The sequence below is a fragment of the Carcharhinus amblyrhynchos genome, chromosome 3 (genome assembly GCF_965287045.1).
Source record: "Carcharhinus amblyrhynchos chromosome 3, sCarAmb.v2.hapA, whole genome shotgun sequence".
Lineage (NCBI taxonomy): Eukaryota > Metazoa > Chordata > Chondrichthyes > Carcharhiniformes > Carcharhinidae > Carcharhinus > Carcharhinus amblyrhynchos.
In genome coordinates, this window is record NC_137326.1 from 35443294 (window position 1) to 35465198 (window position 21905).

A 21905-nucleotide genomic window follows, 5' to 3' on the forward strand; every position below is an offset into this window, starting at 1 on the left:
ACAATTTTACCAGATGTCAGGCTACTTTGGCCTTGTCACAGTATGAATTTGGTGTTTCATAAGCTATTCTTTATTTTGCAGCCAAAGGCTCGACCCTGATGATGAATGCCCTTCTGGAAAAAACTGGACATCTTTTTGTTTTTTTTTTAAACAGGCACTCTGAACTGTAAGAGGCCTTGGAATTATCTCAACTTCCCTTGCTCCTCAGGTCTGGAGGTACTGTGGACAGCAGAATCAAAACTGTATACAGGTTCTGAAGCTAAGTTTGTGGAAATGCCACCTTCTATAGTGGCACTTTTCAAATTGAATTGACGTGGACATCTAGATAAAATTTGGCCGCAGCAACTGTTCAAATCAGTATTAAACATTAGGTATGGTGATAGAATGACTACTGATCTGAGATTTATGCAAAGATGCAGTTTTAAACTATTTTCCACTGACAGGTGCATTGCTGAACAGTTTTGGATTCAGAACTGCCAAGAGTTTAAGTATAAGCATAATGACAAATTAAGTTAATGGGATGTTTTTGTTCTAAAGGTCCTTGGCATCTACTGGAAATTTGTATCACAAAGCAGATATGTTGTATTTATTTTTTCATTAGACTTGTGTGTACAGTGTCTACAATTGAGCTAAACAGTTGCCAAGTATGATGACTTGTGTCAGGTAGTTATTTTTGAAGTTTTTGTTTTATTTTTGTTGAATCCGCAAAACTTGGCTTTTCTGAGCAGAAAAACAATTGTGGAACTAAAATGACAAAAATGGGAAGTTACAGTCCAGCAAATGCTAGTGTTTTTGTTTATGGTAGTAATTTTAAGAATTGTGTGTAAATTCTAACTGCTTTCTGGTTAGAAATACAGCAGACTGGTGAGCTGAAAGAAAATTGCATCATGTTTGGAGTATAGATGCAACAAATTTTATCCTTATGAATAAAACATTCACGTTTGCTTAAATTAATCAATTTTGTACCATTAAAGCGGTACAAATTACTGAGGCTCAGTGGCATTTGCAGCTTGGTCTTGCCTTTAGAAAATGGTAAGAAAATAAAAATGAATTTAGTGTACGCTGCTTCCTCTCCTTTTGGCCTATCTATAGTCCACATAATTTTTGCACTAATAGACTATATCTGTACTCGCAATTATTCTGGAATAGATTTTAATAAAAAGGGATACAGTTGTAAGTTTCATGTCAGAGTATGTGTAAAATCAGGGATTTCAAAATGAGAATTCCACAAAAAATGTTTAAAATGACCACTTTATTGAAAATTTGGGCACTTTTCAACATTTTCCCTATTAGTCTACAAATTGGGGAATCAGATGAAAGCAAATGTTTGCAATGTCAATTTAATGTTGCAAATTTCACTTTCTCCCCAATCTAGATGTAAGGAACAATGTGTGTACAGTATGGAGAACGTGAGCATACACTAACACAATCTGTTACATTAATTCTAATAGATTTTTGAGGACAGTGTAGTGAATTCTATAAAGAAAGATTTAAGGAAGTGTATAGTTGAAAATACTCTTGGAATCATTGTGCAAAATGGCAGGAAAATAATTAAAGAAGCCATCTGTTGCATATGCAATTTCTCAGAACAGATTAAGTTGGTGACCAAGTAATAATGCCATTTCCTTTTTGGGTTGTAAAGGCTTCTATAAAAATTATTAAAGAAAACTACTCCTTTCTGCTGTAATAAAATGGCACACCTTCTGCATCCAAGTAGATATTTTTAAGACTGGCTTTTACTGAAGCTTACTTGTTCCTTTGGGACAGTTATCAATTGTAACTCAGTTTTCTTACCCCAATTTTCAACAAACTAAAGAGTGTCACAATTTTTGTACTTTTTATTTTGAATTTTGTTTAATGGATTATACAAACGTATGGAACGATCCCTATTTCAGAATGCATATTTTGTTAAAATTGTACATATTAAATACGTATTTTTGCACAGGTCATTTTCTTATATCCAGTTTTGGTACAATTTTGAAATCATCTGGTATTTATTTATTTAGGAATTAATAAATAACAGGTAAAGTACCTTATTGTTTAGAGATTCACTGCCCAGCCAATGATACAAAATACCTACAGTATAAAATTTGTGGGGCACTTTTTTATAAAACTTTTGTCCATTTTGGAATTTGGGAGTGAAATGATTTATTTTTTGGAAGTGGGGGGAGGGGAAAAGAAGAGAGCCTCAACTATTTCACTGTAATAAAATGCTCATTTGTTGCCTAACTCCCAGTGTAGCAATTGCATTCAGTAGAAAATCATCCCAGACCCAGTATCTGAAAAACTGATTTTTAACTCAATTTTAGCAGCTTTTAGTCAAAATTTAAAGTGCCTGATAGTTGCTTCAAAACGACTGTTTAAATTGAGCATTTGATAAAATATTGAATGTTCAGTTTTTGATTAGGAGCTTGCTTTTTCCACCTGTGGATTCTTAAGGTTTCTCATTATGCTTAAACCGTAACAAATTAATTTGGACTGATCATACCAATTTCTTTCAAATTCGATTGTGTGCGCACGCGGGTGTTTCTACCACCAGCCAAAAGCAAAAGGCCTTTACATTTCTGTACCATTGAAGCATTGAATTTTAAATAATTTTGACAGTGAAGAGGTCTAAAGCACTATTGCTGTATAACTTGACTCATTAAAATAATTGTACTTCTGAGTTTGACCCATAGTATCTAATACTAGAATGTAAATAATCTCATCCTGACTATATTTTGAAGGTGATGGTGCCTTTTGGAAAGGAAATATCTTGGATTTCACTGAGTATCTCCTAAAATTCTTTGTGGATTAATACAGTCACAAAATGCAATGTTTCAGGAGTAAGTCTTCCTATATATAAAAATCCTTGACAGGATCTTATACTAATAATACTGCAAATTCAAATGAAATTTATTTTAAGATAGAAAATCTGAGTTAAATATTCTGAACATAGGAGAGAAGTATTGTCTTACAATAGGCACTCACCTGTTAATTCAGGTTTATCTAATGTAAGGAATTTAAACAATTGCAAAGACAAAAGCAATAGCGACATAAGTGAAGAGTTTTAACACTACACATCTCAAACGTGAATGTAAGCCTGAGAGCAAAGCATCTTTCTCCTGCTCGTTATTTGAGCCTGGTTCTAAAAGCAACCTCCTGTGTAAAGTGTGAATAGTTTCAGAAGTACACATAATCAAGCGCACCTGGTCGCTATGGTATCAGCTGGACTTTGTGTTGCCTGCTGTATAATTCATGAACAAATGTCATGGGTCAGAATCTTTCGATATTTGAAAATGTATAGTCTATTTGTTTTGTAACAAGTTCTGTAAATAAAAATAATTTATACTGTTATTTATAACAAAGCAGTTGTTGATTCTTTGTCATTTGAGAATTAAGATATTCTAATGGTGGCATCAGACATCAAGGTTCAACTCTGGCCTTAGATTTCCTCTCCCAGTCCAAATATGTGCAGGCTAGGTTGAATAGCCATGGTAAATATACTGGGATAAGGCAGAAGGGAAGGGTCTGAGTGAAATGCTCTTGGAGAGTTGCAGCTTGGAGAGTTGCAGACTTGATAGAGTCTCCACAGTGCAGAAAGGGGCAATGTTTAAATACTGTGGTACAAAATGCACCAAAAGCTTTGGATTAGCCTGAACAATTCATCCTAATTGCTGGAATGTTAATTTGGCATGATGGGAAACTTGAAATTGATCATTGCCTAGATTAACTTTTTTACTGCATTTTGGAATAGATACAATTTAAGTAGGTTTGTTATTTGTCAATGTCAGATTTTACTATGATTAATCTGATTCATCTTTTGATGCATTTAGACAGAATGTGTCCCTGGCTGCATATGTATTATACACAGCCAATGAACAGGTCACTCTCCATCTCATTTCCTCACTTTACTAAAAACAGTGGTTCCTCAGAAAAGGAGAAATTTTGATGTGCAAGAATATCTAATTATACTTAAGTCTTTAGCTTCTACCCATTTTGAATTAATAGCTTAACATTACTAATTTTACACCACTACAGGCCACATCAGTCCATAATGATATCTGTAACAGCTATCTGAATCTGAGCTTACAGTATATGCTTCATTGTAAGTAACACAGACAAAACTGAGTCACTTCAGTCATACACCAATATCCACCAATTTAACTCCCTTGGAGGGTTTAGTTATAAGTTCACACTTGTTTGAGAGGATGGTCTGTCAACCTTCTCATAATTGTGGTACTAATTCTGACTGACAACTGGTTACCCTTGGAATTCAAACATACCTGAATTTACACCACAAAAACATGGTAATGTTCCACCAGCTTCCTCCCAGTGGACCTCATCCAACCCTACAAGTATATCATTCTTTTAGATATGTCGTGACTACTCGTTGTACATTCTAACCAATTCAGGTAAAGTATCATGGTTGGAAATCTCTTGCATCTTATGTTGCTATCCTTTTTAATATTATGGAGACCAGAGCTGTGCACACCAAAGTGGTGTTCTATTTACATTTAAGAACAGTTTATAGCCCAAGTTTTGACCCCTTGATCTCTTTGCTTAGCTATGACATTAAGACAGTAGGATTTATGGCACCTCCCAGTATTCATTCCATTTACCTATTCTGTAAGGAATAATGACTTACTGTACAATTAATCTAGCAGCATACCTCACATGGCAATAATTTAAATGAGAAGGGGAGCAACCAAATCAAACAACCCATGGTAAAGTTTTGCACTATGTAATTTGTTGTTTGTACAAAAGTATTTTCTCTATCTCGTTTCCAGCCTTTAGGTTGTCCTGAGGAGAAACTAAAAGATTAGTTCCTTGCTACTTAATATCCCCAACCAATTCCATTTACTGTTGGCAAATATGCTATAAAAGTTGTTTCACCATAAATTATGAAGTGAACAAAGACAATAGAAAACACTTAATTTCCCAGTGTATCAAAGTTAATACATCCTTTATCAGTATTGGAATTCCAACCCAATCTTTAAATATACCAATTCTGAAATACACAAATTTCAAAAACATGCTTTGGATGTTTATTATATACAGTTGCTCACATGTTTACACTTTAGTAAATGATAAAGTTTAGATTACATGTACATAATGGCACAAACTAAACCCATCATTTGTAAATATTAAAAGGTCTAGTTTAGAAAATTACTAGAACAGTTCAAAACCTAAATGACCACTGCATATGCTGAGACTAGCATCTTTTTAACAGATTACATATTTATTACTCGTGACAGTTTTTGGACTCTGTTCAATAGCAGGTCTCCTTTCTTTATGGTTTCCTGGTACTGCCAGTTCTTACTGTCAGGCCTGCAATAATAATGGTCAAAATTAACAATTAAAATGCTGTAAAAAAATTTAAACTAAATAGTGCGAGTTCAAAAAGTTGCATCAATTTTTACATACCTGTTGGTTTCTACTATTTCATTCACTTTATCTATTTTACAATGTAGTCTACCAGCAGCAATGAAACGAGACAGTTCCCTGCAAATCAAATGGAAAATTTTCACAAATGATACCAACCAAAGCTCTTTCAAGGATAACAACCCCTATTTTTATAACTGACTTAAAACTCTAAATGGAGGTTTAAATTGCTTTCTACATGTCATGAATTTTACCATTTATTTGATTATCGCATCCAAAATAGTTCATTGAAGAAAGCATCATAATTGCTGCAGGAACAGTAGAAAAATAAAAGCAAAATCCAACTTAGGCTTTGGACAAAAGCTTACATGTTAAAGGATGACAAGTTCACGTTGTTAAAAGCTTAAGATAAAAACCAACTTACTGATCAATGAACTCCACACCAACACCAAAGGCCTCTGCCATGTAGGTAAGTGTTAATGAACGGTAAGATTCCAGGAGCTGACTATATGCCAAAATTCTCATTTCACGTACATAGTAGCGATAGTGAGCAGAAAAGAGCCAGTCCTTTCTTAATTCCTGTTCTACAGTAGCTGAAAAGAGGGAAAAATAAATGTTAATAGGAACTTATGTTTTTTCATTAATCTCTTTCTTAAAACCAGACTATATAGTACAGAACATGCAAAATGGCTCAACACAAAAATCTAGTATTTATTGCATTGATGAAATCTTTTTTACAAAATTACTTTGATCAATGTGAATGATTCTGTCTCCAATTAGCAACTTTTCATTTATGACTTAGTCTTAAGTAGAGAAGCATAACATTAAAGGGACACTCACCAAGAGACTGGAAGAATACTCCATACCGGCATTCGTACAATGAGAACAGATACTGCCGGACTGTTGGGAGACTGTGCAGTACTTCAAGAATTTCTGCACCCTTGATGACCTGGATTTAAATATTTAATTTGAGATGAACTTTTTAAAATCATTTCCTCTTGCATTATGTGGTGGTCTGTCTACACTGTCTCTAAAATCAACTCTATAATTAAGCAAAGATTAAAGACTAGAGCTACAGAAGATTGATAATATTTTAACGTGCTGGATAAATTCTTCCAATAACTTAGTCTAAATTCAGTAGGAAAGCAACAAGATAAATCAATTAGCAGCATAGTGTTTTCCAGACTTTTAAGTTGACTCAGTTGGTAGTGCTTTCACCGAATTTGAACATGGTGCGTTCAAACACTACTACAAGTTTGATAGTACACCTGGTCATCTCATCTAAATCACCGTTACAGGTGATAAATAATCAAGGCTCAAGCACTGGTTATTATGGTACCCTGCTAGTTACAGCCCACCACTCTATTGTCTTACTAATGCTTCTGCCACATTTAAAATCAGAGCTGATCAAAGTGGAATTACCTTCACATGTACATGTTAGAAATACAAGTCACTAAATTCCATCAATAAAAACAGGCAAAATGTTTGAGTAGAGAATAACATGCAACAGATTTATGTTGGATTTTTGCACATTGATACAGCACCAGTTTACGAACAAGGCATCATAGATAAACCAAGTGTTTATACATTTCTTCTTAATGAGTTTTTCCTTAAAGTGTTGGTTGTTCCAGTATGCCTAGTTACAAAGGAAGGGAACTCTAAATTCAGATGAACTCCTTTTGATGCTTAATATGGAACCAAGGTATAAATTAACATTGAATGACAATATCTAAGTCAAATGCAATGAAATGTGATATTCAAATCTAATATACATTTGTTCATTTAAATTATTCCCCTTTCCTTACCTGGCCCCTCAAAATTGGTTGTGTATGCACAGAAAACTTACTGTTCTGTTGCAGAATCTGTGTTGTTCAACTGTTAAATATCTGAACATGCCAAAAAATCCTTACAAATTTGCAAATGTTTTTGATGATCTAGAATTGCACATTTTTAATCATCCCATGTTTATTGCTGATTAATAAATTGTTCTTATATAATGGTAACAATTTACCACAAGTGCCATCATAAGCCATTAAACCCAGTGCTTTTCCAGCACTGTTTTTGTAATACAGCGTGATGCCAGTTCAAGAAAATATCATAAATATTAAGATTACCACCCCCCCTTAGATAATGGATCATTTTTCAGAATACTCTTAAAATCATGTTATCTATGTTCCACTGGTTCTAAGGAATCAAATGTCAAAACAATTTTTAAAAAAAAAAATCACTAGATGGCAATGTACATGGCCTACTGATCAAACCCTAATGATTATCCAACATTAATGGTTCCTTTGACCAGAAGCTGACCCATATTTAACAAGACAAAATTATTAATTTGATAAGGCCTTCTGGGAAAGATCATGCTTATGAATGACAGGTATGTCTACAAAATAAGAAACTTCCTAAACAGTAGGATTTTCATTCTTTATTCAAATGCTGTTTTAAGCTGTACTAAAAATATAAGATGTGATGAGCTCTGTCAGAGAAATGTCCCTGTTTTGTGACATTTAAACAATCTTTACTAAACACGTGAAGAGTGTTCTTTAATGCTACTTTAGAATGTGCCTTTTTTTGGACCTCCAAGCATTCAGCAAGATGCACCCTTTTCATGATGGAATCAGACTGAAACAGAACAGGAAGAGGATAGTTGCTTCACTAGGTCCATGCCAGCTCTTTAGTAATGATATAACATATCTTTGTATAGTGTTTTTAATGTAAGAAAACATCCCAATCACTTCAACAGGAACATTATAAAACAAAGTACAACACCAGTCAAATAAGGAATATTAGGTTGGATGACTAAAAGCTTGATCAAAGAGGGTAAGTTTTAAGGAGTGCCTTAATGGAATAAAGAGAGAAAGTGAGGTGGAGAGGTGTAGGGAAGGTATTCCAGAGCTAAGAACACAGACAACTTAAATGCCAGAGTGACTAAAACTAGAGACATGCAAGATGCCAGAAGGAAAGGTGCACAGATATCTCAATACACATGGAGTTGGAGGAAATTACAGAGCAGCAAGGTGGTTAGCACTACTGCCTCAGCGCCAGGGATCAGGATTTGATTCCGGCCTCAGCTGACTGTGGAGTTTGCACATTCTCCCTGTGTCTGCACGGGTTTCCCCTGAATGCTCTGGTTTCCTCCCACAGTCTAAAAATATGGGGGTTAGGTGGATTGGTCATGCTAAATTGCCCTTAGTGTCAGGAGGACCAGCTAGAATAAATGCATAGGGTTACTGGAATACAGCACAGCAGATTGTGGTTGGTACAAATTCGATGGACGAAATGGCCTTTTTCTGCACTGTAGGATTCCATGGTACTGAATAAGGAGCAAAGCCATGGGGGGGGGGGGGGGGGAAGAGGGAGGGGATTTGAAAATTCAAATTTTAAAATCAAAACACTGCTTAACCAAAGCGAATGTAGGTAAGCAGGCTTAGGGATGATAGATGAAAGAAACTTGGTCAAAGAATCAGGCAGCAGAGATTTGGATGACCTCAAGTTTATGAAAATTGTGTGGGATATCAGCCAGAAATATGTTGGACCATCAAGTCTAGAGGTAACAAAACAACGAACAAGAGCTTCAGCAGCAGATGAGTTGGGGTGAAGTCAGGGGATCTTACAATGAAAGTATGTGGTTGGAAGCTCACCTCACAATTAAATGTGACACCAAGGTTGTGAACTTACTGACCTAATCTCAAACTATTGCCAAGGGGAGGGATAGAGTCAGTTACTAGGATGTGGAGGTTGGAGTGAGGATTAAGATTAATGGCTTCAGTCTTCCCAATATTTAATTGGAAGAATTTCTGCTCATCCAGTACTAGCTGTCAGATAAGCAATCTGATAATTTAACAACAGTGGAGGAGTGATGAGAAGTGTTGGCCTGAGTGTCGTCAGTGTATGTGTGAAAGGTAATGCTGTGCTTTTGGATGATGTCACCACGAAACAGCATGTAAAATGAGAAATACGATGGAGTAGATGCTTGGGGTGGGGGAGAAACCAAAGGTAATGGTGTGGAATAGGAAGGGAAGCCAATGGAACTGACGTGCTGGCTGTGATTACACAGATAAAATTGGAACCAGGTAATAGCTCCTGATTTTTGTGGCAATCACCTTAAATCTGGTTACCAGCTCTTCTACTCTTAAACAGTTTCCCCTTATTCATTCTTATCAAATCATTCATTTTCTGTGAAAACCTTAATAAATCTGCTCTATAGAGAAGCGTACAGTTTCTCATTACTGGTACGATTCTGATGTCTTTTGCACCCTCGCCAAGGCCTTTGGCCATCTAACTGAAGTCAGGTGTCCAGAAATGAACAACACTTCACTGAGGTCCAACTAATGTTTTACAAAGATTAACAGAATTTCCTTACCTGTGCATTCTACGCCTCTAAACAAGCCAAAGATGTCTTTTTTTTTAACTGCCACTTTCAGATATATGCACGTACACACATTCTCTCTGTTCCTGCACACTTAGGTTTCATGCAAGACACAAACATTTGCTTCAAATTCCCATGCTCCTCAGGTTTGATACTCAGGTAGATTGTGAGGCAGCTGCAGAGATCCCCATTTTTGTGTGCATCAGTTTTAAGTTATTTCAAATCAATGTCTCCCCTAAAGGTAATTTTCCCCAACCTAACAGAAAAGTATTTGACAGTCATGCAATTGAGGTGGATAGTTAAGGAGACAACTGACTTTTTTCTTAACCAAAGATACTGAGTCAAATGGCAGCTTAAGAAATCTGCAGCGTTACATTTGTTCAACACAAATGAAAATTTTATAATGAATTGTGCATTGGTAACCACAAAGATGTCTCCTGCCACTGCGTGCTTTCAAATAACTTTGTGCCATGATGCATTCTCCCTTTTGCAGAATAAATACAAGATTTCTGAACAGAGCAAAATGTTTCTTGGTCAAATGACAAAGATAGATAAAAGTTTCTGTCAACACCAGATTAGGCAAGATGTAGAACCTTAGTAAAGCAGATGGGTTTTTAATGACAATCTACTAGTTTCTTGGTCACAGTTACTGATATTGGCTTTGTTTTAAATTCTAGATTTGTATTATCGAATTTAAATTGTCCAACTGCCACAGTGGAATCTGAATTCAAGTCTGCAAATGTGGCAGCTAATTTTAATCCAACAGTTATGCAAGTAGCAAATGAATGAATAATCAAACTTTGCTCTGGTGCCTTTTGAGGGAAAGATATTGGCTAGGACAAACCCACTGCTCTTGAAATTGGGCCAAAGCATTACTTACAGGTAGATCAAAGCCTTAAGGATAGTAGCATCAACTATGCTGTACAATTTCAGTGCTACACTGAAGGCTAGCTTATATATCCCAGTCTGCATGGCTCATGAACCACAACCTTAAGATTAGTGAGCAGTATCAACTAAGCTAACTAACAAAAGCTGGTAACCTGGCCCTATCCTCAGAATATCCAGGGGAGTTTACCCTACAGCACCTGTCATATTCCAGATTAATGGCTACCCATGAAGTCTCAGTTCTTCAACCTCAGAATAGGTTATCACAGACAACAGAAAGCTGCAAGGAATGCTGGTACCATCTAGCCTTGTTTAAAGCTTTTGACTACAGATGGAGTAGCCTATCTATCCTCAAATTTTAATTTTAGGAGTGGAAATATGTCTTATCTTTGTTCTGGGATAATTGAGCTCAAAGCCAGACAATGGAGATATCTATCATACAGGAAAACTGAGACATTAGGTTTTTTTTTAAAATGAGACACACTGTATATTTTTCTCCTTGCAAGTTCACAGAAACTTTAGCTGGATGTCTGGAACAACCCCTACAGAGACTGGTTCTTGCAACACATCTACAGCACATTTGAATTTTTTCTTCTGAGTCAACAATCTACTGGGCTATGGCCAAGATGTTGAGTTCTACTTTGAGGAGTCACTTCACAACTATGGTGCCCACATGTTTGAAAGAAGCTTTGTCCCCCAGTCACAACAACTGCTGATTATCTGCAAAAAACAAAATTATGGAAAAACTTAGCAGGCCTGTTTCTGTCTCCACAGATGCTGCCAGACCTGTTGGGTTTTTTCAGCACTTTTAAATTTCCAGACTACCTTCATGAGGACCCACTTCAGCCTGTGGAAATAGTTAACACAGCAAACTTACCAAGTGCCAGTCTAATTTTATCCCACAACATTCGTAAACTGCAAATACCAGTTCTAGGAGGTGAAACAATTGCAGAGAACTCCTACTGAAGCTGCAAGTTATGAAATAAATTTTGCCACGCGTGCTTAGAACGTGGTAATCCTAAAAACCTAATTAGACTGAGCTAATTTGCTACAGTGCACATAAGATACTCAAATGAATATCAATTGCCGAAATGAACAACCAATTTTTGATTTGTTTCTGGTCTGAATAAGACTATTTGTGACAAGAATTATCACTTGCTTCACCAGCTCTGTCCAGGACTGCTGTCTCAATGAAGTAAGCCTGAAGAGAATTACTGAATTTAACCATGAGCAATAAAGAGCTGATTTAAGTTAATGAATTTCCATTCAATAAAAGATTCAATCTTTAAAAAGAATTCCCCCACTAGATTCTTTATGACCAACAGTAACTGTGCCAAGAATTATCCTATAGCACAAATTGTTCCATTCATAAATTGCAGAGCCAAAGTAAGATTCCCAACTTTATTCAATAAGGCCATGCAAGAACAAAATATTTCTTCTGGCCCTTTTCTCATTTATATCGATAAGCAGAGTTTAGATTCTAACACTGTCTAAACTCTAGCAAGAAGAAACAGTTATCTGTAATGGGAACTAATGTAAGTGGATAGACAGTTTTAGATTGCAAAGACTTTGGTTCTAATTTGTGTCCATTTCAAAAAATGCAATAAAAAAGAACTAGTGGATTCTTTCTACCGGTACCAACATATAATTTGCACTTTTGATTGTATTACCTGGATGTGAGTGCCTCCAGCACAACAGTGCAATACATTTTTCCATTACAATACAGACGTTAAATCAGAGGACAAATTCAGATAGGAAAGCCTTGGCATTATGAAGAGCAGAAGTTCTGCATAGGGGTAAAACATTAATGCCAGGAGTTGAAAAGGGAGTTAACAAGTTCAATCTGGATCATATGTTGAAACATTTACAGTACAAGCACAAATATAAACGTTTCAATTTTCCCCATGCACAGGCAAATGTACTTGTCCCCGAATTATTTTACCATATATCACGTACCTTTTCACGTAGGTCAGGCCGATCTAGTGCAATCATGCTGACATAAACAGTATAAGTTACAAAGGTTTTATAATCCATGAGTTCATAGGAAGTGAATGTAGAGACGGTATCTAAGAATAGCTCTGCAGCCTGCTTGAAGTCTCGAATTGCCACACAATACATCCCTTGATAAACTTTGAGACGATTCCTTCTATCCCAGTCACCACCTTCTTCAATTAAACTGCAAGAGAACATATGTAACACTGAATTTAATATTCTATTATTTTTTGTCTCCTCTGCAAATAATTTTTAACATCCTTTCTGCCAATGTCATTTTTGCAGCCATTAACTGCAAGCTAAGTCAGTTACATCAGAATCACTATAGGTCAGAAAGCTACATCTCGCAACATATACAGTCCTGTAAAAGACTGAATTATGTCTCAGAATCTTGAGGGTCTATTGGTTCCACTGGCATTCAAAGCTAGTAGCTCTGCCCTCAGTTTTCAACCACCACACATTTATGAATAGTACAGTCAGCAAAATCTCTTACCCTTACATACTACACTACCTTCATAAACTAAACTCAAAACTGCATGAACCACACATTCTATATACCATTAAAGAAAATGACTGTTTTCCTTAAGTAGGTTCAATTTTAATGTGTTACAGGAAACTAGGCCCAAATACCCAACATTAAATTCAAGAACAATTGCAAAGAAGCACAAATGAAAGAGATGTGTGAACACTTGGCAACACTGCACCTGAAGATGTCTGAGGGGAAATATGACACATCAAATCAAATGTACAGCTCAGTGTCAATATGAGGGGATGGGGGCATGCTACAGAATGTATGTGTGCCAAAACAAAATAAATAAATGCACATAAATCCAGTACCTTTTAGCTTTCTCTATGTTACGTGTGATCAGATCATTATCCATGTAAAACAAGCCAATTCTTAGCAGGTAAAACACAATGTCCAGACGATGTCCCAGAGCCACCGTTTTATCATATGTTTTCCGAAAAGCTGTCAAAGCACCATCCTTGGAAAAAAAAGTTTTTACTTCACTGAGATCCAGAATTGTACCATTTTTTGTCACACACAGGGCATGTTTCATATTGTTCAACAGGAATATTAACTATTGAAGTTACTTATTAACACTTGCCCAGTTAATTCCTTTACTGTTATAAAGTGGGAAATTCCCATTGCTCCCTCAGAGTGGCAATCAGTAGTCGATTGTCACTTCACAGCGACTTACCTCTGCTTGAAATCCAAAGCACCTGTTTCATCCAAATTTCCTGATTCAGGAATTTTGAAACTTTTTTTTAAACCCAATCTGTAAAGTTACAAAGCCAATGCTCAGAGTGCACCAGACAAACCCAAATCCATTCCTTGCTTGCTTCAAAAACCAAAATCAAAATCCAATTGAATCCAAGTCATGGTACCCACAAAAGAGACAAACAAGATCCAAGCTGACAAGATGAGGCATTGCACCCCATCCTGGACTTGATATTAGCCAAAAGGCCGAGAAACAGACCAGGTGAAAGTGAAACGGCAAAGCAGCTTGGGGGCTCCAGTAGTGAAGTGCAAAGGAGTGGAGCAAAAGAGTGCATACCCACCCCTCCCCCTTTCTTATCAACAGCTCCAGCTGCTGTAAAGCAGTTAAGGTTAAAAGGTACAAGTTAACTTTCAAAGATAACTGAATGGGACGTTAGGCAGAGGCAGCAGGACAGGGGCACCATCAGGACTGAGGGTAAAACTGGCAGTTCCATCCAAAGTCAGTGATTTAAATCACTGTCAGATGGTTCCCAGCCCAATGCAATTGTCCCAAGGGAAGTTAGTGCTTCTGGACAACTACCAGGTAAACCGTCACTTGAGAACTTCCAAAAGGATTCCCCAGCACATCTCTGGGGTACTCCCCAAATCTGGCACTTATTTATCTTATAATCATATCTACCTTTGTAAATTGGTGATACTATACTGCCTAAGTTTTGCATTGTAGAAAATTTAAGACTCAAGCAACTCTGCTTCACAAATTTATATGAGAGGTGCTATTAACGACAATATAAAATGAAAATGGGACTTGTCAATCTTTAGTGGTACCAAAAGGGGAAAGCAAAGATGAAGTGTAGTCTTCAGGTGAAAACTAATTAGGAGGCACAGGATCATGTCACTAGAGCACAAAAATGTAAATTAATAATCAGTCAGCTCTTATACCAAACAACACTTGGATTTTACATGATAATTTAATTAAATTGCAAAAGTTATGGTATTTTAAGAACCATAAACAGTTGACTGAAGCCTCCCTGCTTCTCTGCAGAACAGGCAAGGAAAAAACAAAATTGAGGTACTACCTGCCACAATTCTATTCCTGCTGCTGACTCAAAGAAAGCTGCCCACGAAGACCTAGTGATCTTCATAATAGCAGGTTTTCTTTGGGGTCAAATCAAGGGGATATGCTGGTGTCCAGTGATCTTAGAGGTGCTACATCACACAATGCACTGTCTTTAATTTTTGAAACTCTAGCTGTACATACAAACTATTTTATTTGAAAAAAAAAGAACAATCTTTATGCAGGTGGTGATAATCAAATGGGGATTCACTTGTATCCCTGTGAAAAGAACAGACTGAAATGCTGGTTCTTGTATTGCGAGGTGCATGCATGGAATATGTACTTCTATAAATAGGTGCTTAAAATGGGTGTGAATATCCTTCAACTAGGTTTCCTGCACATAACACAGGAACATGAGTAAGCCACTTAACAGTGCTATAAAATAAATTACTGTGGATGCTGGAATCTGAAACCAAAAGAGAAAATGCTGGAAAATCTCAGCAGGTCTGGCAGCATCTGTAAGTAGAGAAAGGAGCTGACGTTGAGTCCAGATGACCCTTTGTCAAAGCTTTGACAAAGGGTCATCTGCACTTGAAAAATCAGCTCTTTTCCTTACAGATTTTGCTGGACCTGCTGAGATTTAACAATTCTAGTCTGTTTCAACATTCAGTGAGATCATGGCTAATTTCTATCCACCGTTGTCCCATTTCCCTTAATTGCTACAAAAAAAAATCAACTGTTTTAAAATTAACAATTCATCTAGCATTAATTGCTTTTTGCAGAACAGAGTTCCAAACTTCAAATCTGGCATTTAATAAACATAACATTACCTATTCAAAGCCAGTGACGTTGCTTAACAGGAATGATAAGCTTAGCACACAGTTTATAAACAAGTCACACCTCATTCAACAGGGTGTAACTTTTAAGGGGTTTGACACCAAGGCTAAGAGCAAGAGTGAAAATTCTTAGCAGTTTGCAGGTTTTCAACTGCATGAAGGGCAGGGCTTCAACAGTACAACCCCTAGAATGATGTAGAATCACTGCCCACAACTCCATCAGGGAGACCGTGCTGGGGTAATGTCACTAGACCAGTCATCCAGAGACCCAGACTAATGCTCTGGGGAAGACAAATTCAAATTTCACCATGGCAACAAGTGGAATTCAAGTTCAGTGAATAAAATCTGGAATTGGAAGTTAGTCTCAAACTACTATCGAATGACGTTTAAAAAGACAATCTGGCCTTTTAGAGAAGTAAATCTCCACCTTTACTTGATCTTCCCTTCATGTGGCTCCAGACCGATGCAATACGGTTGACTCTTAACTATCTTCTGAAATAGCCTAGCTCAGTTCAAGGGCAATTAGGGACTGGCAACAATTGCTGACCTTGTCCACGTCCAATGAAAGAACGAAAAGAAAGTTTCTAGATTTCTGTGTTTAGCTGAGCATGCGTGGACTTTAGAAATTGCTGTCAGTTTCAGAGGACGCTGACAATTTTGCTGATTGTGACCTGTACTTTGAATATACTTAATGGTTGAGCATCCACAATTCCCAGGCTTAGAGAATTCCAAAGATATACAACTCTTAAATTTATCATATCAGTCCTAGACGGCCATTACTCATTCTGAGACTGAGATTCTCCAGCTAGGGGAAGCATTCGCTAGGATTCTCTGGCCTCCCCACGGCGAAAGAGCAGCAAGTGCTCGAAAGCTAGTGGCATCTGCTACCAAATAAACCTGTTGGATTTTAACCTGTATTGTAAGACTTCTTACTGTGTTTACTCCAGTCCAACGCCGGCATCGCCACATCATGACTCACCATGGCAACAGGAAGCAGTGTGACATTGGCCAGCGGCAGGATCTTCTGTTCCCGCTGCTGTCAATGGGATTTATCATTGATTCTACTCCACTCTGCTGGGAAACACTTGGCGAGGGTACACCATCAGCAGGGCCAGAAGATCCCATCAGTGTGAATAGCCAGAACATCTCACCCATTTTCTCAGTGTCTACCCTGTCCTATTAATTTTTCAGATAGGTCACTGGAATTACTTCTTCTATTTATCCTATTAGCTGGCAGGAGACCTGTGGAGAATCCCAATATAAAATGGGAGGGCGGAACCAGAAGAATAGACGCTGCTCCTCACAAAACACCAAGCTAAACAGAATATGGATCTTTAAGGATTTCATAATTTCTTATGTTTTTAAATGACTGTAAACCAAGATGTGTTTAATGAGTTCTTTTGTTGTGAATCGTGAAGCATTGTACATGCTTATATTATGACTAAAGCTGGCTAGGCATGTGTAAAATTAAAGCCACACAAACCTTTTGGATTGTATAAATATCCCAAGGTTTAGAGTAAATAAACATCAGCATCCCAAAAGTGTCTGATTTTACTGGACAATTATTAGTTCCCAAAGCTGTTTTCCAATTAGAAAAAATATATGCAACATATAACAGAAAATGCTATCATGGGAGAACTGAACGATGAGCTTCATCGAGCCAACCTGTCTTCAATTTTACATCCTATCAAAATGGTAATTATTTTTATTCCATGTTTCATCACTGAATTGCAACAAAATACACCATAATATACAAAACAAAAAAGAAATGATTCATAATGGAATCATTTATATACTTACATTTCTTATTTATTTTAATTAAATAAGGTAGCCTGGGCATTAAAAGATTTAACACATCCTTCAACTCAACCCATTTTCTTACTTCAATTATGAGCGCCCAAGAAGTGTGATGGGGCTAAAGATTAGTTTCCATGGCTGATTAATCTAGTCAGGCCATGTTTCAAATGGAAGGCAAGCCCAAAAATTGAAATAATCACTGTGTGAAGAATGGTAGATTCTTACCTTGTCACCAATTCTGCATAGATATTCAGCCTTCGCCATCATAGCATCTCTAATTTCACTTTCCCCAAGGTTCTTTTCTGCATCTTCCAGAATATCATCCAGACGTTTTAGTTCTTCCTCATTTGCCTTTTTCATTTTGTTCAACAAATCAGTGTCAACTGACCACCCAACATCTTTACAAAGCTGTTCATAATAGGGTGCCATATCTGTAAAAAACCAAGGCATTGGAGTTCAGGGCTGTTACCCTTCTCATCTTCAGCCTGCCATGATGTATATAGAATAGGAACACACAACTTTGCATCAGTTGAACATGCACTCACGACAGCACATAGTGTCTCAGACACAAGGAACTCATTTTAAATATACAATTATTTTTGCAACAATGGTACTTCCAGAAAAGATTTTTCAGATTTTCTGTAAATGACATGCCAAAGAATCAGCAACAAGGTTTAGGGACATCAACAGAACACACCAAAAATCTGTCCTTCAAAAGATGTCAGTTTTAACCAAAAGCATTAATCACTCATGGTATATTTTAAGCTAAACAAAATTAATTTTACACATGTTGCCAAGTGATAACTTTTCAGGTTAATCCACGTGGATTGTAAATTGTATTCTACAGTTGCTTAGATACTGCCCATTACTACAGAGAATAAGAATGAAATACAAATGAATAGTGAGGGCAGATGGCAAACTTTGACAGAAACTTTTCAGTCAGTTGTAACTGTCATTTTAGACCCAACAAGACATACAGACAACAAAACAAAGTATTAAGAGAACGTTTTCAATTAACTTTGCCTTCTTTGCTCTTCCCCCGCATTCTCAACACATTGCCTGGCCTAAGTGTCATGAGACACATGAAAAAGAATAACAAATGGCAGGGTAGAAGAGACGGGAGGAAGAGATTGGGGGGTGGCTGGAGTGGCTGGAGGAAGAGATGCATTCATCAATTCTCAGAGGCTTTTTCCCAGGGCTGAAATGGTTGCTACAAGAGGACACAGGTTTTAAGTGCTGGGGAGCAGGTACAGAGGAGATATCAGGGGTGTTTTTCACTCAGGGGGTGGTGGGTGAGTGGAATCAGCTGCCGTTGGTGGTGGTGGAGGCGAATTCGATAGGGTGTTTCAAGACACTTCTGAATGAGTACATGGGACTTAATAGAATTAAGGGTTATACATAAGGCTAGTAAATAGGGATACGATAGGCGAAACTTGTGGGCCGAAGGGCCTGTTTGTGCTGTAGTTTTTCTATGTCCTGTAAAGGGGGGGGGGGGGAAGAGAGCTGGGGTGGAGTGGGGGGGGGGGAGAAAGAGAGCTGGGGTGGAGTTGGGGGGGGGGGAGAAAGAGAGCTGGGGTGGAGTGGGGGGGGAGAAAGAGAGCTGGGGTGGAGTGGGGGGGGGGGGGAGAAAGAGAGCTGGGGTGGAGTGGGGGGGGGAGAAAGAGAGCTGGGGTGGAGTGGGGGGGGGGGAGAAAGAGAGCTGGGGTGGAGTGGGGGGGGGAGAGAAAGAGAGCTGGGGTGGAGTGGGGGGGGGAGAAAGAGAGCTGGGGTGGAGTGGGGGGTGGGGGAGAAAGAGAGCTGGGGTGGAGTGGGGGGGGGGAGAAAGAGAGCTGGGGTGGAGTGGGGGGGGAGAAAGAGAGCTGGGGTGGAGTGGGGGGGGGAGAAAGAGAGCTGGGGTGGAGTGGGGGGGGGGAGAAGAGAGCTGGGGGGGGGAGAGAGCTGGGGTGGAGTGGGGGGGGAAAGAGAGCTGGGGTGGAGTGGGGGGGGAAAGAGAGCTGGGGTGGAGTGGGGGGGGAAAGAGAGCTGGGGTGGAGGGGGGGGGAAGAGAGCTGGGGTGGAGGGGGGGGGGAAGAGAGCTGGGGTGGAGGGGGGGGGGAAGAGAGCTGGGGTGGAGGGGGGGGGGAAGAGAGCTGGGGTGGAGGGGGGGAAGAGAGCTGGGCGGGGGGAGCTGGGAGGGAGCTGCGGTGGGGGGGGGGGGGGGGGGGAAAGGAGCTGGTGCTACCGATATCGATGCCCCACCGCTGGGGCAAGATTGACTGGGAGCCCCTGGTTCTCCCATCAAAATGAGTCTCGGGGCCGACCTTAGCAGCAAGAGATTAAGCAGCTCCAGCCGGAGTTGTGTGGCCGCAGCCCCGGGCTCTGGGCCTGGGCCCTGCACCGTGACTCTGCACATCCCGCTCCCGCCACTCACTGTTCTCCTTCACCGACTCCATCAGCTCGCTCCGCATCTTCGGGTCATTCCTGTGGCCGTCCAAGGTCAGCAGGAACTTGGCCTGCGCGATGCCCAAGCTGGGGTTCTTCGGCAGGCCCTCCTCCTCCAGGTTCTCCAGCGGCATTTTCTCTCCCTTCACACAGCTCCGGACTGCGAGCTCAGCCGGTGAACTCACCTCATAGAGCCGAGGCCGCCACTCCCGCTGCACCGCCACCTAGTGTAGGAGAGTGCGCTCGCAGCACCGTCTTCACGCCCTCTGCACCGCCACCTAGTGTAGGAGAGTGCGCCTGCAGCACCGTCTTCACGCTCTCTGCACCGCCACCCAGCGTAGGGGAGTGCGCCTGCAGCACCGTCTTCACGCCCTCTGCACCGCCACCTAGTGTAAGGGAGTGCGCCTGCAGCACCGTCTTCACGCTCTCTGCACCGCCACCCAGTGCAGGGGAGTGCGCCTGCAGCGCCATCTTCACGCCCTCTGCACCGCCACCTAGTCTAGGGGAGTGCGCCTGCAGCACCGTCTTCACTCCCGGGGTACCGACATTTGGCGCACGGGAGTGCACTTGCAATACCGCCTCTACTCTCGCTACACCGCCACCTAGTGCAGGGGAGTGCGCCTGCAGTACCGGCATCTGGCGCAGGGGAGTGCGCTTGCAGAACCGCCTCCACTTCCGCAACAACGCCACCTGGCGCAGAGGAGTGCGCCTGCAGCACCGGCACCTGGCGCAGGAGAGTGAGCTTGCAGTACCGCTTCCACTCCCACACCAGCGTCTCCTGGCCCAGGGGAGTGCGGTTGCAGTAACGCCTCGTGCCGTCTCTTTCCAGCTGGCATCGCTGCAGAGTTGCTCATGCACAATCTGTAGAGCAGGTGGTGGCATCTGAGAATGGGGTGTTATTAGTCTTAATTGTGGCCGAGGATCATGCAAACCCCTCCAACTCCAAACCTCTTTTTCCTCCTATTCCTACAGCGTGTTGACATCTTCCAAATCTGTGCCCACCTTTCCTGCCACTTTATGTTGAATCTTTGAGTCAGTTTTCCAGCCACAGTAACTAAACAACTCTAACCAACATCATAATTCACATCATCAGCACTGTGATCACGATTCATTGTCCTTCCTCGTCTTCTTGCAATTTCTACAGGAAAAAATGTTTCGTTTGTTTGACAGTGTGGGCCATTCAGCCCATTAAGACATGTAAAAACTCTCCAACACAGCATCCTTTCCAGGCCTACCGCCACCCCGATAACCCCCATATATTTATCCCACTAATCCCCCTAACCTTGGGACGCTAAAGGGCAATTAGTGTAGCCAATCAATCTAACCCGCACATGTTTAGAGTGTGGGAGGAAACCGGAGCACCCAGAGGAAACCCATACTGACAAAGAGAGAATGTGTCAACTCCACACAGACAGTCACCCAGGACCGGAATTGAACCCGGATCCCTGGCGCTGTGAGGCAGCAGTGCTAACTACTGTGCCACCGTTTAACTTTACCAAGAGTTGCCATGTCCTTCCCCATTGGTTTTCCATTATGTCTAGGTAGCTTCACTTGGTAGATTTTGTGCTCTAGTTAGTAACTCCTTCTGCATTGCACCCGTCTCACTGCTGCGTTCTCCTGGTGCCTAGAACCCCTTCCATGTTCTGCGTGCTGCTCACTGTGCTGCTTCTTCACTGGCTCAATGGGTGATGGTGCAGTGTCCATTTCTAAGTGTGCTCTTCCTCTGTTACTTAAAAAGTCTTAACTCCCTGAACAGAATATACGGAGTTAAAACGTAAATTGAAAGATAGGACGTCATAGCTAGTAATCTCAGGATTACTACCAGTGCCACATGCTAGCCAGAGTTAAAATAATAGGATATACCGGATGAATACATGGCTGGAGAAATGAGTAGGAGGGAGGGACCAGTTCAGAGGAAGGTGCGACCAGTACAAGCAGCCTGGGTTGTTTCTGGGCAGGACTAGGACC

At 40.0% G+C, this 21905-nt stretch overlaps 2 protein-coding genes across 2 annotated transcripts in view; one reads left to right on the top strand and one right to left on the bottom strand.

Annotated features, from left to right (window-relative positions):
- The window catches only part of atxn7 (ataxin 7), a 143799-nt gene extending 138925 nt beyond the window's left edge, over positions 1 to 4874 (top strand). The window contains exon 11 of the mRNA XM_080183152.1: positions 82 to 4874. Coding sequence (XP_080039278.1) covers positions 82 to 99 — 18 coding nt within the window. The 3' untranslated portion in view covers positions 100 to 4874. The remainder of the gene's footprint in view (positions 1 to 81) is intronic.
- Positions 4875 to 5003: 129 nt separating this feature from the next.
- On the bottom strand, positions 5004 to 20142 carry psmd6 (proteasome 26S subunit, non-ATPase 6). Its single transcript, XM_080183165.1, has 8 exons — positions 19927 to 20142; positions 17742 to 17947; positions 13448 to 13593; positions 12575 to 12794; positions 6205 to 6313; positions 5789 to 5957; positions 5407 to 5484; positions 5004 to 5310 (listed from the first exon to the last, which is right to left on the bottom strand). The coding sequence occupies exons 1-8, from the start codon at positions 20069 to 20071 to the stop codon at positions 5214 to 5216; spliced, it is 1170 nt and encodes a 389-aa protein (XP_080039291.1). The 5' UTR covers positions 20072 to 20142; the 3' UTR covers positions 5004 to 5213.
- Between the last annotated feature and the right edge of the window lie 1763 nt (positions 20143 to 21905).

What these genes read in the sequence shown, in the direction of transcription:
- psmd6 (XM_080183165.1), bottom strand. Translation starts at nt 20,071, where the DNA reads ATGCCGCTGGAGAACCTGGAGGAGGAGGGCCTGCCGAAGAACCCCAGC. An exon ending in GGCCTGACCTACGTGAAAAG is followed by an intron (nt 6,314 to 12,574) that starts GTACGTGATATA and finishes ATTTAAATCCAG; the next exon opens with GTCATCAAGGGTGCAGAAAT. An exon ending in GGTGTGGAGTTCATTGATCA is followed by an intron (nt 5,485 to 5,788) that starts GTAAGTTGGTTT and finishes TTTGATTTGCAG; the next exon opens with GGAACTGTCTCGTTTCATTG.